Here is an 18,012-nt window from a genome sequence, read left to right as displayed (position 1 = left end):
GTTGCTCTTCCTAATAACTTATTTTTTAAAGAAAGTCGTAAAGAAGCGCAGCAGAATGAACCAGTTCAGGCCGTGTGGGGCTCTGGGGAGCGGAGGCGTCCTGCTGTCACCCAGAGCTACGTGAGCAGACTGGAGCAGAACCATTTGCTTGCCGCCCATAAGGGGCCTTGACACTTGTGCAAAGTGAAGCGGTGCCTAGCAGGGGAGCCCTGGCAGCACTCCTGCCTCTGGCAACGTTTGTGGCATTGGGCATTTTTCCTTACATCCAGTGATTACACACACACAAATGTGCAAGCTTTTAGTCAAGGTCGAGCTAAAGGTTAAAAAGTAAGTCTAAAGTGAATACCTCAAAGCAAATGTTTTCTTCTCTGTGACCCCAATTATGTAACTCAAATGTCTGTAATCCAATCTTTCAATGAGAAATGAAGTGTTTGACTTCATTTTATTTTCCTTTAATGCTACGTATAGATGTCTCTTCAGCCTCTGTGCCTGCTTACCCATCAGCCCGCGTCTGCTCCGCACGAGCCCATGCTGTTCCCATACTTATCTGTGCTGCTGGGTTTTAATGTTTGCTGAAACGCATTAGTTTGTCTTTAAATATTTGCTTTTAACCTAATTTGTAGTCCCATGAAAATTTGATTGCTGTATTTCCTTTGCAGTGCTGGGGTGGTTAAACACCCAGATCGTTTCCACGTGTGTATTTGCAGCCGGCTCGAGCCAGCTGATGGGGCTCAGCCCCCACGCAGCGTCTGGGGGGCACCGGGGGGAGCAGCGTGTGCAGGGGGGCTGCCGGGCGTGCTCGGAGCACACATTTTCAGACAAGTAAGGGCTTGGCGCGAGTGGGTTTGGTTCCACACCAGGGCTGTGGGTTGGTGATGGTTGGGGTTACCCTGCTCTGCTTGGGGCGGTCACCGGAGTCACTCCCAGCCGCGGTCAGAGCGGTGGCAGCGCTGATCCCTGTGCCCAGCCCATGGAGGTGCAGGGCTCCTCTGCCCCGTGCGGGTGCTGATGGGCAGAGGCGAGGAGGAGGAGGAGGAGGAGGAGTAGAAGTGCTGTCTGGGCAGGAGCTGTGGCTGTGCACGGGCTTCGCTCTCGGGGTCGGGGTGCGCGGCCTGAATGGTGTCAGTGTCCCGGCAGCGTTGTCGCTGCTGCCCTGCGGCGCTGCACAAATAATGCCTGCATAAAGCCGTCCCTGTTTCTTTAACCAGCTGAGAAATTTCGGCTTCGCAAAGCCTTGGGCAGCTCTGTGCGCTGGAGTCGGCTGCTATTATCTGTTACTGCCGTGCGAGGGTTTCCAGTGCTCCCCTGTAATTACCGGGCCCACAATGAGGAGTTGGGAGCGTGTCAGGGTGCCTCGCTCTCCGCGCCCCTTCAAAAACCCTGCCAAACCCTCTGCCAGTCCCATGAGACCCCTCGTTGAGCCCAGCTTCAGGAGTTTGTTTTTTTTTTCCTGCATTCTTCACCATTTTCTGTAAGATTTTGGCCGTGGGCCAGGGCTGTCCCATCTCGGGACCCGCTCAGGAGGAGCTGCCCGGCCCACGGCTGCAGCAGCTCGCGGAGCTGGCAGAATTCAAGAATTCAAGCCCTGCAGCTGAGGAGCTGTAAAATTCCAGGTGTGAGCAGGCTGGGAAGCCCCGCTTTCCTTCCTTAAAGAAAAAAGGATTTCTGTCTGAACAAGGCACTCTTTGAGAGTACCAGTAAAAAAGGAATCCTGGATTTGGTGCTTCCTTCCCTAAAGTGACAACAGCGAAGGTCAGTAAATTAAAAACTCACCCAGACCAGAATTTAATTTCTTTTTTTTTCTTTTTTTTTTGGTGTCTGAAGTCACCAGCGAAAGACATTTCCATGCAGGCCATCGTGCACCAGGGCCTTTTGCTCTGTTCTGCCGCTGGGAGATGGATGGGTTTGGTGCCTTTGGTCACCGACATCTCTGGCCCTCGTGTCGTCGTGGTGGGCACCCAGCCCCTCACGGCGCCAGGGCACCCAACTCAATGTCTGCATAAGCTCTTGGGGTGCTGCCAGGAGAGGCTGCGTTGGTTGGAAGTTCGAGCTGCTCACTGAGCTGCCTGTGTTTGTGTCAAAGGCTGTGAAGCTCCTGCTGATCTCAGCGCAAGGCTTGCTGGAGCAAAGACATTAAGGCCGCAGGTTTGGGGGATGCCTTGCTTTTGTTTTGTTGCAGTGAGCACCGGTACATTCGATACACCCTGTGACCTTACAGTGTGTGATGCTTGAAGTTTTGAATGCCGTCTGTGGAAGCAGAGAAGTCTGAGCTTTGTCTCCAAAGCTTCTCGGCTCTCCGGCAGATGCTGGTGTGTAGCTCAGCTCTGCTCCGCGCGGGGCTGAGCCCAAATCCTGCTCCTCAGATCCTCCCAGGGGTCCCTCCCAGCTCCAGCTGCTCTCCTGGATCTCTGCACGTGAGCGGGGCCGGGTGGCCGTGCCGGGCGCTGTGCGAGCAGCCCGCATGGGACGCGCTCTGCGTGCCACCGCCGTCCTTTGGCCGGGGGAACTCGCTCGTTTCCAGGTTTGCCTTCCTCAGTCCTGGCCCTCCGTCGCGAGCCAGGAGGGAAATTGTTTTGCTGCAGGGCGAAGGCTCTTCCTTCCCAGGCACCAATCAGGGTTTTACGATGGGAATGCGTTTATTTATTAGGGCTGGTTTTATTTTTATGGAAAAACTGCTCTGGGCGGGAGTTGTTCTGGTGAGTCAGCAGGGCTGCTGTCCCCTGCCAGGAGCTGTCGCTGCGGCCGCGGGCACGAGGGACCAGAGCTGGCTGTCTGCTGCCACCAACGCCCCACATGGGGATTTGAAAAAAATTCTTTTAAATAGGCACTGATTTTCTTTACCCTCGCCATTGCAGAGAACTTCTTCCTTAGGAAACATGACAAAACAAAAGCCAGAAAAGCCTGTATTTCTAGCACGGATAGATGCTTCAGCTGAAACGGGGAAAGTTTTCAAACACTGTGTGATCACAGAGTACATAAGACTTAAGAACGTTTTTTTATTTTTAAATCCTTAAAAGCCAGCACCTTGCTCTGGTGGCCTGGTGATGCACGCCGGAGATGTGCGCTGGATGGAGCAGTGAGGGTTTCGGTCTGCTCTCTCATCCTAATTTCTTCTTGTGCGTGACAGTGGTGAAGGTGGGGTGAGGCCAGGTGACTTTTCGCCCTGTAACTAGATGGGCTGGATTTTTGCATCACGACTTCGTGAAGTCGTCGGTCTGCTCAGAAGTAGGAGCATGCAAACGACGTCCAGGAGGCTTCTGCCTTCTCTCAGAAGGGGAGATTTGCATCCCAAGCATGCAGGATGGTTGGAGCGGGTGGGAGAGCACCAGGAACTCACAGCTAGCCCAGGTGGTGCTCGCCCTGGCCCCAGGCATCCCACAGCCACTGCAGCAGTGCCCCTGCTTCATCCCCAGCCCCGGGGGGACCATGCTGTGCCGTGCCATGCCATGCTGTGCCATGCCGTGCCCGGTGCTCTCCTTGGAGCACCGCAAGCAGCACGTGGCTCCCCGGCTCTCCGAGTGGTGACAGGGCAATTCAATCTCAGGGCTAATTTTAGCAGCTCCGTGAGGCTGTCCTTTCGGAGGGACACCGCAGCTCCAGCCATTTCTGGCGGGGGGCAGGGAGAGGCTGTCCTCATGCGCCTCGGCTGCGCTGGGCATCCCTCCCACGCCGGCCCCCTGTCTGCTGGCATGGCAGCGCAGGGCGAGCCTGGCTGCAGCAGCCAAACACGAGGTCTCCAAAGCAAGGCCGGCTGCTCAAAAATGCTGCCTGGTGAATCGGGAGAGCCCTGGAGAAGCCCCCTTGGCTTAGGACCCCCACACAGGGAGCGGAGGCTGCAGCTGGGGCTGCCGGCGGGTGAGGGTGGAGGCTGAGCGTGGGACTGGGGGCCCTGGGGAGAGCCTGGGGGAAGCCAGGAAGCCTGACGAGCAGGAACTGCGGCGATTAGAGCCGGGGGGAGTCGCAGGAGGTGTGGCAGGAGGTTTTACCTGCGCAGAGCAGGCGCAAAAATACACATTTTTCTGTGGGGCGGGACGGCGCTGCCGGTTGCGTGCGGGGATGGCTCCAAAAATACCAGGCACGGAGCTCGGGGGAGGCGCAGCCAGCAGCCTCCTTGCCTCGGCCTCAGGAGGCTCAGCCCTGCCCGCAGGAGGATCCTCCTGGCTTTGCTTTGCTTGTCGAAAAACCTGAGAAGGCATCTGCACAGCAGGGCACGGGACGGGATCCCCTGGGCTGGGAACTTGGCTGCACGCACAAGGAAACGCCAGAATTGGAGTTGCCTCGAGGCCCTCGTGCCCAGGCAGGGCATCCGTGAATCCTTCGTGCTTTCCCTCGGGGGATCCGTGCTGGGGCTGTCCCCCAGGGGTGGCTGTCCCCCAGGGGTGGCTGTCCCCCAGGGGTGGCTGTCCCACGCAGCCAAAGGGGGGCTTTGTGAGCACTTTGCAGCTGCTGCCTTGCTCCTCAGCTTTGGAGTTCAGGGCTTGGCACCTTTCACATCCCTTCTAGGGTTCGCGTGCCTGTCTGCGTGCACTCGGTTTGTGTCGGGGTGATAATTACAGAGCTCCCTTCACAATATCAAGGCCTTTACCAATTGCTCCTGGAATCAGCTTTTTATGTGCGAACCAAGCCAAAAATAATGAACGTTGAAATAAAAATTACTTGATGAAGGAAGCGTAGTCTGCTGCGCCCTCAAAATGGAATAATTGTGCTTATTTTCTCGCTCGCTTGTTTCTAAAGGACCTACGGGCAGCGGGTTTTTGAGGTCTGTAAGGGTCATTCAGGGCACTGGGGTTTCTCCTGGGGTGGTTTCCCCAACAGAGCTGCTGTCCGTGGGGTTGGGCTGAGCAGGGCGTGCGGATGAGTTCCTGCGTTAGGGCCCCGTAGGAGCGTGCCCTGGGGAGGTGCGGTGGCCGAGCGATCCCGTACCTTCATTGCCCTGGGGACTCCGGCCTTAGGGAGATGATAGCTTTGGGAAACTTGGATTTAGTCGTCACGTGTCTGTTTGCATTTTATTTTATTTTCTGATTGACCAAGTATGGCGATTTCTTGCCCTCCGTGGATATGGAAAGAAATGAGGAGCAGATCTGAGGTCCAGTGGTCATGAAAAAAATAGCCCAGTCAGTGTAAGGAGGAGAAGCTACTCCCATGTGCTTCTGATTTACAAGACCGGAATAAATCTTCATTAGGCGTCCCAGTTAAAACTTGAACTACATTTCTCCTTCCCTTCCCAAAAACGAAAGGCCTGAGAGCCAGGAGCATCATGGGCGTATTGAAGGGCGTAAGGTGGGACGTGCAGGAATAAATAACCTCCTAACAATGCAAACAGCTTCGCAATTACCACTTGTAACACACATAAGCAAAAACACCCCATAAGTAAATGGATCTGTAAATGCTGCTGGGTCCTTGCAGAATTGATGTCACTTTTTCCACTCTGAAAAATAACCACATAAACGTGACGCAGCCTTATTCAGCAGCTCCGCTTGGGCAGAAGGCAGCAAAAATAGGGGCTGGGGGGGGTTGGATTAGTTTTAACTTTTGTGAAGATGTCAGTAACAGGAGAGAAGTGAACTCGTTCTGTGCTGTGCTTCATTAGTCAAGCTATTGTCAGAACAAATCCTGCCTCCCCTGGGAGCCGTGCCACCCCACTGCCAGCACTGAGACCAGCCAGGTGTGAAGGGCAGCGGAGGCCGGCACCGCTCCGAGGAGGAAAACTCGTTTTCGGGATGCCGTGTGAAGCTGGCAGCGAGGAGAGCCTGCCTGTATTTGTGGCAGGACCCCCCAGAAGGAGCGCAGAGAGCACGGGGAGGTACTCGCCGGCTCTGAATGCCCGGGAACTCTTTACAGCTTTTATTTCCTTCGCAGCAGAGGAGCTGTGAGCCAGGGCTGTTTCGTTTTCCGAGCAGCGCCTGACGAGGCCGCGGAGCAGGGGCTGTGTGCGAGGGCTGCGTGAACGCCGCGGCCCCGGAGCCCTGCCTCTGAGCCAGCCGAAGGCGTGAGGTGGGAGAAAGCTGCCCACGAGAATGGGGTTATTTCCGATAAACCACAGAGCCTTAAAAGGTTTGTGAGCCGGGGCAGGCCTGTCACAGCAGATATTTCCCGTGGGTGCAGCGGTAACCCGTGGTTAGGGGTGACAGTCCTCACGTCTGTCCGCTGCTGCCACAAATGCTGTCATTTCTGCCTTCCCAGCTGAGGCTCTTAGAGTGCTCAGCTGTGTTTTAGTTTCGTTTGTTGTTTTTTGTTTTTTTTTTTTTACAGATAAGGGGGGTATGCTACGTCGGGTGCCTAGCTAGCCAAAACGAGGCCAGCAGCAGCTCTTCCCCATGCCCTGCGTGCTGCGCTGCGACCTGCAGCCCAAACGCAATCCCACCCCTACCGCACCGGCGCTGGAATGGCAGCTGCTCGGGGTGTTCGGTTTCAGGCTAGGAAAATGTCTGAAGTCACCAAAGTCACTAATCCCCACACGGGTGTCGGGTGAGTCGCCGGGGTGCAGCGAAACCGGCCGGTCTTGCTCGGGAGATGCGCGTTAGTCACTGCGGCATTTTCACACCTTTGGAAAGGGAATGACGATGGTTGGTAGCGATGGTGTGCTCATCAGATAGTATCTGGCTGACTTGGCAAAAAGATTTGACATCCCTGTCAGCTGGGTGCTTCTGCTCGGGGTAATAGGGAGCAAAACGTGTGCTGAGAGGGTCATGCCCCACAGGTTTGAACGCACGCCCCGAGGGGCAGCGGCATGGGGAGGTCCAGGGCTCTGCGCAGGGTGGTGCTGCCCTGGTCAGCGTGTCCTGGTCCTCTTAGGGCTCTGGGAGCCATCAGGAACATCCACATCGAAGGCCTCTTCCCCTTTTCCACCCTCTGCACTACCTCCTGCAGCCTCCTGCTGCGACTGTACAAACAGATCCTGCATTCGCTGCAAAGCCCCGGTAGCCCTGGGCTCCGAGCTTGGGCACTGGAAGCTGTGCTCATCCTGCTGCCTGCAGGTGGGCAGAAAGGTGCACGTGCTGCTGAGTGCCTCCGAGTTGTTTGCTCCTCTTGTGCTTTTCAAAGCCCTTTGAGGTTGGGGGGGAGCTCCCCGTGCCCCCAGTGCTGCAGTGTGGGGCCGTGGGAGAGGCTGAGCCTTGGAGCAGCGACCAGCCGGGAAGTTCTGAGCTTCGGTTTCCTTCTTTGTTTCTCGGGTCAGGCAGACAGGTCAGAATATTTCTGAAATAATCCCTTTGGTCAAACGATGTAAGCGAAGCGTGGAACCAACACGCTTCATGATCTCAGGCTGCATTTTCCGTATATTAATTACCCCGTGCTGCTTCAGAAGGACGGGCAGAGGTCAGGAGGTGCAGGCTGCGTGATGGCTCCAAAATGAAAAAAGGAAACACAGATTGAGGTCAAACTGGGCAGGGTCCAGCAGGGGGAACGCCCGCACATCCCCGCGGGCACGGGCTGGCTCGGGGCTGCGGCTTGGGGCTGGCTGCGGGTCACTGCCCGTGCCTGGGGACGCACCACAAGGGTGGCAGCCACCCGGGGACAGGGGCAGGCGGCTGCCGTGCCGTGTCCGCCCGTCCGTCCGTCCGTCCTCCATCCGGGGGGGAGAAACAAGCCCTTAACCTGCGTGACCTCTGCAGTTCCTCTCTCCTGCTCGCTCGCAGTTGTTTTGCAGAGGCTTTTGTGGCTCCGCTTTTTTCTGCTGCCGTTGTTTATATTCGCAAAGAATAATGGCAACTGGAGGTGCAGAAGGCACCGGGGCGGGTCCCACCCTCATCCTGCCTTCCTGTCAGCCACTTGGGGACCGTCTCTCTGAATGGCATCTCTGGGGCTTTTGTTTGAGCAATTTTCTTCTCAGTCAAGCAGAGCTGTCCCTGAGGAGCCCGTGTGCTTACCCGCTCTCCCCCAGCCTGGCATTCAGTGGTAGCTCATCGTGAAAAGCTGTATCTAAATTTAGTTTTAAGATATTGGACCTGTCCTGTCTGTGGTCGTGGGCTGAGACTGGGCTCTTACACTCGGCCTGCCTGGTCCCCATGGGGCTGTGGTGGCACGGAGCTGCTGTCCCAGCGGCTGCTCACAGCGCGTCCATCCAGGCGGTGCCACGGCGCGCAATTATCGCAGCTCTCCTCCCTCAGCACCTCCTGGCACGGCTCGTGTCTCTTGTCAGAGTTGTGAGGTACCACCACGCTGCTCCTGGATGGGGGAAGAGCCCGTGGGAAGCTGCTCATGGCCCTGCAGATGAGCTGCTGGGGGAGGAAGGCTCTCCGAGGCGGGCACTGCCTGGCCCTGCGGGTACCCGGCGGGACGGCAGAAGCACACGTACGGCATCTGGTATGGGTCTGGGGTGAAGTGAGCCCAAACGAGCATTGGTTCCCTTCTGTTTGGGGTCATGGGAAGTACTACAACACGAGGAGAGCGAGGCTAGGGACGAGGTCTCCGTGGAGGCTCACCAGGCGGCACTGCGGGGTGGGCCCCGACCCGGCCGGGGCTGGCACGGAGCCCCGCTGAGCAGCAGCACCGTGCGCCCTGCTTCGTCCTCCACAGCTGCACCGGTGCCAGCAGCACTGCCCTGTGCCCACCCCGTGTCTGTGGGTTGGGCAGGGGATTTGGGCAGGCGGCCCCAGGGGCATGGCGCTGCGTGGCTCGGCCATGGGGTCGGCCTGGGCTCGGGAGGAGCAGGCCTCGTTCACCGCTCCAAGCAGGATCTCCTGGTGTTCCTGCTTGAGAACAGATCCTCAAGTTCCCAGTCTGCTGCTTGGCTTATTCCAGATGACATAATATTCCAGCTATCTCATGACTTACTTATTTTTTTTGGTTCAGACTGTTATAAGGGTGTCTGTGTGTTTTTCGCAAAGCAGCTTTGACTTGGGAGTCCCGGATTCTGCCTGCAGTTAGGAGCTCCATAAGCTGCAGTGATTCAGGGGTCTGGCAAACATCTTCAAACCCGGTTCATGAAAAATACAAGCAGTGTACTCAGTAGGCTCCACAGATAAATGTGGGGGAGGCCCAGTTGCTGATGGCAATACGATTTAGAACTTGCATATATCTAATTCACACGCACGCATGTATATTTATGTGTATGTATTTCATAATTCTTTCCTATGTCGGGTTTAAATAATCCTGGATTTATTTTAGAAGCATTTGTGCGCTTCCATGAGGTATTTTCAGATACGTGTAAAAGAAAGATGCCTGTAGGCCACAAGAGCAGTCATCTTGTTTTGGGAGGGCAGAGGGAAATTACAAACTTTCGTTTGAGGAGAGATATTTACGGCTGCTTGGTCGAGAGGAAAAGTCCAGCGCTGAAAGGCCGCCAGCTTTCCCAGCATCTCTGCTCCGTGGGCTTGTTGCTTTGGGCTCGCAGGAGGAAAAGGTCGAAGATGGATGGTTTATCTGTTTTTCTGCTGTGTGGGCTTTACATTTGCCCAAGACTTTGGCATAACAACTTTTCAAAGCTTTAGCTCTTTCAGTTTTCAGTTGGCTCCTGGACTAGAAACTTTCCACAAATTGAACTTGAAAATTTGGCCAAATATTCTTCCAAAGAAAGTCTCCAGTTTTGTGGCTAGCCCCATGTGAGCCATCAGTCATATGTCAAAATATTTTCTGCATGGTCATCCATTACAGCAAAGATAATCTGTCAGGTCAAGCCTCCTTCTCGCTAATGCACGCAGAAGCCTACCTTCCTTTTCTCAGCAGGAATGAAGTATGTGGTTGCTTTGAATCCGCAGCTTTGGAGTTAACTGGAGCCTACTCCTGGGGACGTTACTGCCTGTGCAGGGCGTGCGGGCCCTCGCAGATGGACAGACAGACAGACAGACAGCCTCTTCACAGGCTCCTCTCCCCAGGGCTCTCTGCAGCTCTTTCCAACCTCCCTCCTGCTCTCTGCAGCTTTTTGCAGAGCTGCCTCCCAGGAGACTTTTCAGAAGTTCCTGCTTTTGAACTGCACTGCTCTGTTTATGTGATTTGCTCTGGGAACATCTAAGGGTGCTTCTCGCAAACTGAATTAAATTAGAATTGTACAACTCCCTCCAAGAGATCTAAAAAAGTGCCTTTGACTTCAGCATCACATATGCTTAAAAGACAGCTTTCTTGAAAGCCTGGGGAAGAAAATACAGACATTGCACTTTCATTGCTTTCTTAATTCATATAATTAGTGTGGAGATAGCTGCATAGCTGTATTTTCTTCAAAGAAACTGCCTCAGACAAATATTGGCTAATGGAAATTTCACTTTCAAATAAAGCGGTATTTGAAAATACATTAAGGCCATTGTGGGGAAATGGATGCAGGAATCAAAGATGCTACAACAAAGCCTTCCCCGGGGCAGCTAACAGAACAGTGTGTGTGCTGTTAGGAGCTGATGCGTAGATCTCAGACTCATCTTCTTGCTTTCTTTTTCGCCTTTTCCTCTCCTGCCTTTCTCCTTCCCTCTCCCCTCTGGTTCATGGTTCGGGGTCCCGGTGCACGGGCTGCTCTCCCGGCTGTGCAGCCCTTGCCCAGCCCAGCCGGGTCCATCCTGCACAGCTCGGCTCTGCCTCCAGTGCCTCTGCTCGTGCTGGGCTGGGGCTTCTTTTGGGCCGAGTCTCACAAGCACGATCCTAGCCAACAGTTTTATTGAGCCAGCTGAAAGCAAAATGGCAGTAAATTAGGTCTCTCTGCCACCTATAAACGTCACTAGAGACAAAATATTAAAAAAAAAACCCACAGCTGAATGCATTCTTTGGTTCCTCTTTCTGCCGGCAGATTCAATTCAAAACCGAGGATGCAGCCTAGACTTTCCCTTGTAAAAGCCTTTTGACGAATGTGGGACTGCTTTCTGGAGGCAGCGCCGCTTCCCAACCGCGCCACACAGGCACAAAACGGCCCCGTGCTCCCCGTGCTCCCCGTGCTCCCCATCGCCAGCGGCCGGGCTGCGTGAGCGGGGTGCGGATGGGGACCACCCCCGCGGGCGGCCGTGCCCCTCCTGAGGGATCCGATTTCTCAGCAAAAAGCTGACAATTTCCCCCCCAGGGCAAGGGGGGTGGAACAGGGCTGCTCAGTCACAAAGACATCCTGTCTCCCTCTGAAAGAAGATCCTGGTGCCTAATTAACTTCATAAATTAGCCGGAGCCGTAAGGCCGCCACTCCGACATGAAGCGGAGGTAACACGATCGGCGCGGCCCTTTCTGCCGCCGTAAGGGATCCTGCCCACCGATTAATTGGCCCTCGCCCGCTTTCCGTCCAGCTGCATTCTGGCCGTGCACAAGCCGATGTGCAGACACCGTTGACAGGGCTGTGCTAAGCTGGGAAATTATCGGTAGCATAAGAACCGCGGCCAATTACTCGCCGGCCCCCGCGCGCTGGCATCGCTCCCCCTCCTTGCCCGGCGCTGTGCCGTGAGGCCACCGGCCAGGTTGGGAGCAGCCGTGGGCATCCTGAGGCAGAGGGGTCCCGGCTGGGTTCGGCGGGCAGCAGGGAAGGAAATCCCAGGGGAAGGAGCGCCCCGTTCATCTTTTGTTGTTGTCTGTAGAAAAGCACGGACGGAAGCAGCAGGAGAGGAGAATCCCCTCTGCCTCCTGTGGGTGCATCCCTCAGGGGAACCCGGGGGAGCATGTGAAATGTCCCAAATGGAAGTGCAGAAACAGCCTACCAAAAAAACAGTGAATTGCATGTGTTTGTCTTCACTGTGTTTGATTAACGGGAAGGGAGAAGAAGCGGCATCTTCACCTCGACTGCCCACAGAGGTGCTGAGGCTGGTCAGTAGGCTGGGAGGTCGTGGAGCACTGACCTGGGGGCTGTGATCCCCCAGGGACTTCAATTTCCTTCGTTTTGCAAGAATCCCTTATGGTAGCTGGGGTGGCAGATGGGAGAATTTTCTTTCCTGGGGGACGTAAGATGGCAGTGGATGGAATGCCAGATTAAAATGAGAGCTTCTGGAGGCCTGTCGAGTTCTCCTTAAGTGTGAGTACAATTTGTTGGTGACTAATGCATCTAGACTTGCAGAATTACCTCATGAATTAGAAGCAGTGGCGTGGTGGAAAAGATGTGACTATGATGCTGGCTCCTGATTTACCAGCACTTCCCTCCTAAACTGCTCTTTGGCTTCCTACTGGCACAGCACAACTTTTCTATTAATACTTCAGAGCTCAAACACAGTTTGAACGCACTTGGTTCAACGTGAAATCTGCTGGCTTGGCTGTGAGGTCTGCTGAGAGCCTTCTGAGCAGGGAGGAAGCAGGGAGGGGTTATTTGTGGAGCAGAAAGCGCAGCCTCTGTGCGAATGCAGATGGGGGCTAGGTGCCACCAAGGCCCTGGAGCCGTGTTAGTGTGGACCCGTGCGTTCCCCATGTCCCCTGTCTTCCCCGTTCCCATCGGAGCAGTGATGGGTGGGTTGGTGACTTGCTGGTGGCACTGCTGATTTTTGGATGTGAAATTGGGCTCCCATTGAGGAGCTGCTCCTTACCAACCCAGCACAGTGCTCCCACCGCCTGGACCCCGCTGCTGTGGATAAAACCTTCCCACGGGCTGTGCCAGCGTCCGCCCACTCCAGCAGGTTCCTCCCGCGGTGCCTCCCTGCGCTTAGTCATGCTGAACATGCATCCATTGCTGATTCTTTGCTTATTCACTCAACCTTTCTCCAGCAGTAGCATCAGTCGCTAAGCTGCATGCCAGAAGGCTGCACCAAACCAGCAATGTCATTGCATCACTGTGAAACGCTGAGTGTAAGCTGTGTTTGGAAATGGAAACGTCTGTTAAGTGGGACAACAAAACCTCCAGCTCTCCTCCCCAAAGGCAGAACTCTTCCCAACTTCTCTTCTTATTCAAGTGGAAAAGCTGTTAGATGCTGTATGACGTTCCTACAGCAGCCATAGCATTCTCTCTATGGGAAATAAGGCAAGCAGCAAAGTGACAGGACAAACCGATGTGCTGGGTGTCTTGAAGATTACAGAGAGACACTTCCAGATTACTGTAAAGAAGATCACGTAAGCTGTGCTCATCGAGACAGAGGAAATAATAAACTGAGATGTGGAAAAGTCCATGCTGAAGAAGCTGAACTGTTTTGGACCTATTTGGTCAAGTGATGTTGCCCACAATGTATTTTGGCTGCTTATTTCCCTAAGTCTCATTGATTTGCACCCGAGTTATTTATACAACCAGCTAACTCCTGAGAGAATATTACCGGAGAGAGCTTTGGCATCATTTTTCTTGCATTTAAAGCACCAAAGAGAGGAAGAATCCTACCAATCAGAAGCCTGTGGGCTCATGGTAATGTACAGGATCATGCTTGGTGCCATCACTAACCTGCAGTACAGCCAGAGCCTGGGGAGCTGCTCGCTCAAGCCCATCTGGCTTTGCAATCCGCGCTTTGCTGGGATGTGCAGCGCTGCATGAACTTCATGAGCTTCTCTGCCCAAAGCTGCCTCCCATTTCTTTTAGGCAACAGAGCCGTGTCCACCAGGGAGCTGCAATCTTGGCCTTGTGTTAGCAAGTTGAAGAGCCCTGGCATTAAATGATGCTGTAATATTTTTTTCTGGTTAGCTTTGAGAAGAGCCTTACGTTGAGCAGCTTTGTTTTATAGGAATAGAAGATCGAGGGGTGGGTGGTTCTTGGTTTAGTTTCATGCAGTCAGGTACCGATAACGTCAGGATGGGAATATTGTGTTTATTCTTGAGGTGATTTCATCAAAGGGCTTTAGCTCATCGGTAGACTGTGCCCATTCATAGATGTTAGATGTTCTGTGCCAGAAATAGCCCTGAGTTCCACAAAAATAAACAAGTTGTAAACATTTTTTAAGTGGAACTGGTGTCCTCTCAGCCAAAAGAACAAAGCAGCAAAAGCTGTCTGGAAACCCTGCTGAGAAGAATTCTTCAGCCCTGTAAATGCCTGCAGGACTTGAGAAGTGTAAAGAAAATGCCAGAGACAGTCTGGGCAGGCAGACTGCTGAGAATGGGGGAGAAAAGAGAGGTAATGAGAAGGGGGTAGAAAAGAAGCTCTTTAGGTCCAGCGACTGGAAAGCAGAGCAGTATCTGGAAGCAAGGAGCGCTGCGTTTTTCGCATGCTCAGGCAACAAGCTGAGCTTCGGAACGGAAAGCCAAGATGTGCCGCAGCCACGGGAAGCGAGGAGGAGGCTTCGTTCCACTCATCCCTGCGTGTTTGCGGGTGCAGTGGGACTGCCCGAGGGGCACTGGGGACCTCCTCCGTCCTGCTGCCACCCCCTGGGCTTCTCACACCGCCCTGCGCCTCGTGGGGCTGCAAAAGGGGCCAGAAGGAAAGGTGAAAGCCTCGGCACGTTGTGGGCTACTGACTGATGGAGTTCCCTCTGCTGCTTCTGCTTGGCTAAAGCTGCTTTGAAGACTCTAATTTTAGCCATTTCTTTGTTTCCTGCTTCTGGTATTTTTGGTTCTCAGCTGTTTTTTTTTTTCTGTTTTGTTTCCCACTATGCACTCAACAGGGAGAGCCCCTCGCAAAGTCCTCAAGAATAATAAGAAGGGAAAAAACAGGTCCAGATGACATTTGCTTTCGGCAGACAACAGGCAGCAGCCAACATTTCCAAAAAGTCCATCACCACCTCTGCTATTTCCATGAGAAACAGAAAGGAAATTGGACCCTACACGAAAATGGTTCTCCAGATACAGAGGCCTCTTTAGTCTGATCACTCGAGTGCGCTTACTTCCATCCAACAAAACAGGACTTAGGCCTTGCAATCACGTAACTCAGCAAGGTGATACTTGAGCAGTATCTTTGAAAATAAATGCCAGTGTTTGACTGGAAGGAGATAAGCCCTTGGTGCTCATCACAGACGCGAGGTCTGTAGGCACTCGGGAGGGCCAGCTCAGGCAGGATCCTGAGAAGTCCATTTGTTCTTCCTGGGGCAATGCACTGGAAAGACTTACAGAGGGAGATGACGAGGTGAGCAGAGGTGGCTCAGTCATCATGGGACCATCTCGTCTGTGAGTAACCCGACTGAAACAGGATCATCTTCATACTTAAGGACCTGCATGATGTCATTATTTAATGTATCTCTCAGTTGTTTTGGTGGGCATGGAGAGTGTTTTCTTTGCCACCCAGAACCCAAAGCTACCAAAATCCTGCTGCAAATTATTGATAGCTTCTTAGATAAAGGCTGGCCTGAGAGCCAGGTTCTTACTGCAACGCTGCAGAAGTAATTCTCTTCTCATTTGACTGAGAATCATTTGATTGCATTATGCACCGTAATCAGAGTAGACTGAGCAGTTGGTGAGGCTGTGATAGAGCTGACTTCTGCAAGTAGCAAGAGCCGCATTCTTTTAAAATGATTTCATCTCAAAACGCATCTTGGGAATTTGTGGTCCCATTGCCCCTGCAGTTGGATGGGTGCCCTTCCAACCATGCAGCGAGGAGGAGCGGGGGCCGCTGGTGGAGGCTGCCCGGCGTCTGCACCCAGCGAGAGGTCCTCTTGCACCCAGATCCCACTGCCCACGGAGCAGGGCCATCTGCTGGTGTTGGTGGCCGACAGGGGCATAAGCCTGGCTGTGTTTCGGTCACTGTGTCACCACCCTGCTCCAGGGCTCCTCCCATCCATGGACAAAGCTCCTCTGTGGAAAAGGCTACGCTGTGCGTTTGCTTGCTCTGTCTTGCCCTGCCTGGGGCCTTTGTGGTCCCTTGGGGACGTCTGCCTGACGGGTTTGTCTCCTGCAAGAAGAGGAGCTGGCGGCTGGAGGCATCCAAGCTGTCTTAGGACTCATCCTGCCCTGAAGATGGAACCTCGCTGAAGCAGGGGCTGGGGGCTGAGAGGTCCGTGTCTCTTGTGAAGGGTAAGTCCGTGTATGGAGCAGGTCACGGGCACCTCTGAAGAGCTCTTTGGGATCACCAGGATGGAGGAGGCTGCGTGAATGGTGAGTAGCCATGGAGCGATGAAGGGCACAGCCGGCAGGCCCTCTGCTTCCAGGTGCTAACCCCACACGTCCTCGTTCCATTTGCACTGCAGACGTGCACTGTCTGAGAGGCTTGCACGGTAGCTTGGCTGCATAGAGCCAGCAGTCGTTGCATACAGGTATTAACAACCAACGGACTTTGGCTTCCAAAATACCGGCTCCTTATGCAATACAAACAGTGACAGAGATGTTCTGGTTCCTGATGCCCAGAGGAACTGGGCCCTCCATGTCTTCAAATGGATCTAACATGCTCTCTCCATTAGAGGGCAGAAGCATGCTTGTGCACAGATAAAATAAAACCAAATTACCTGCCCTGTGTGCTACATAACTTCTTGTGTTAAGGGCAGGTAGGACATCGTCACAGATCGCCAGACAACTATGCCTGCTGGAAAGAAAAAGCAGCAGGAAGAACTGGCACATCAAGGGTTAATTTCTGCGATTTGGGATAACTCCGTGGTCTTTGTAGCACCTCCTTCTGTTAAAAGTTGGAAATAGGCTTCCTAAATGGTAAACACAAATGTCTAGCAGCTTTGTTAAAGCTTAACTTATGCAGGTAATGACTTATTTTTCTAGGACTGACGATTTTGATAGAAAAATACAAAAAGATTGTATTATATATTATATAATACTGATAATTATGATGTGGACGTTGATTAGATCTGAGGAGCGGGGTGAACACTAAATATGAGGTGAATTATTTGAGGACTCCTGCTAGTATTCTGCCCATTGTATGACAACCCTCGGTGCAAGCTGTGATGCACTGCTGTATGTCTGTACACCTGTAACCCTCCGACGCAATAAAGGAGTTGCCTGTAGCTCCACGGGGACGTGGTTGCTTTCTGTTCGATTCGGTGCCACGGCTTCTGCAGGCAGCAGAGAAGCCAAGAGTTTGCCCTTAACCAGATGCGGACTGCAGGGGAGTTCAGGCCAAAAATGTAACCTTCTGTAGTGTCCTCTCGGAGCCAGCTGTGGTGGGGTATTTATGACTCGGCCACCTTCTCCCTAGGAGTTGGGCCAAACCGACAGAGTTGTCCCTTCAGCTCCGGGTAGGCCCGGGAGCCCGCCAGGCCCCGGAGCGGCGACCTTCTGCTGCTGGGATCTCAAAGTTACTGAAGGATTATGGCTAACCCATCACCCGTTATATGGAGACTTCATCTTTTTGTTAATGTTTTGGAGGTGTCTGGGTGGAGGAGCCACACGGGTGGCCTCAGCCCGGCTCATCCCTCCCGGGGATGGGAATGAGGAAAGGGATGGGCTGGGCTGGGGGCTGCCCGCAGGGCTGCAGGCCTGCTGACCCGGGGTGCCACCCCGCTCTGAGCCCGAAGGCATCAATCATGATTGCTTTTACAAAACTTCTTGTTTTTCCAGGGCATTTGCAGTGCTGAGAATTTTTTTCTGGTGTTTTATCGGGGACAGAGTTTACGATCTGAATTAGGTGGAGAATACAGATGAGTTGAAAAACGTACAAACGGTAGAAGATGAATCAGACTCAAACTGGTGTTTTAGTACAATAATTGCTTTTCAGTGAACCTGAAAATGACCTAAATAAAACAGTTTTGCAGGAAACAGACTTTTCTCACTTGACTTCTGCATGCAATTGCTAGTCCAGTAACTTGATTTGACTTCAGCTGACGGCAGGAACTTAAAGGGGAAGCGGAGAACCTAGAGCTAACCGTCAAGAGCAGTTTGGATGAGGGGAAGAGAGCTCCTTGATGTAAAACATGAAAACAAAGCAATTAAACCTTTACAGTGCTGCCATTTTATAAGCACCACAGGAGCACTGAAGCACCGGTCACCTCGACGTGAGCCAGTGATGTGGCCACAGAAGCAGCCGGTTCACAGCGGGGTCCTGGTGCTCCCCATGATGGGTGCACCCCAGTGTGCTCAGGGGGTGTGCACAGACACAGCCCCTGCAGCCAGTGCCCTGCGGCTGGTTTCTCTCACCCCTTTCTGCCAGGAGAAGGCAGGTTGTCCTTGTTGTCCTTGCCTTGGCTTTGCTCGTTGCTGAGGGGGTGCAGCTGGGACCCTCTGAGACATGCAAACAGGCAGCGGTGCTTGGCACTGCAGGTGGTGGTCCAGAGAAGAACCTTCTAGAGCCAGACACAGCAGCAACCAAAATAAAAACGGAGCGTGGAGGCTGCTCGCAGGCCT

At 53.6% G+C, this 18,012-nt stretch overlaps 1 protein-coding gene across 5 annotated transcripts in view; it reads left to right on the top strand.

Moving 5' to 3' along the window:
• Positions 1-18,012, top strand: part of ARHGAP26 (Rho GTPase activating protein 26) — a 119,806-nt gene that overhangs the window by 95,142 nt on the left and 6,652 nt on the right. Inside the window, exons 21-22 of one of the 5 annotated variants that reach the window (XR_014697950.1) lie at positions 12,589-13,213; positions 14,400-16,676. The exons of 3 other annotated variants lie outside the window; for them this stretch is intronic. Coding sequence is in view for 1 of the 2 variants with exons in the window: in XM_084535798.1 (XP_084391924.1) it covers positions 14,400-14,430 (31 nt within the window). In the remaining variant the exon portion in view is untranslated. Of the gene's footprint in view, positions 1-12,588; positions 13,214-14,399; positions 16,677-18,012 lie in introns of those variants that run through there. One more of the 5 variants, XM_084535798.1, reaches the window with a different exon arrangement.

The sequence above is a fragment of the Aythya ferina genome (assembly GCF_964211825.1).
Source record: "Aythya ferina genome assembly, chromosome: 14".
NCBI classification, from domain to species: domain Eukaryota; kingdom Metazoa; phylum Chordata; class Aves; order Anseriformes; family Anatidae; genus Aythya; species Aythya ferina.
The sequence above is the reverse complement of the archived record's forward strand: the minus strand, read 5'-3'. Positions and strand labels throughout refer to the sequence as shown.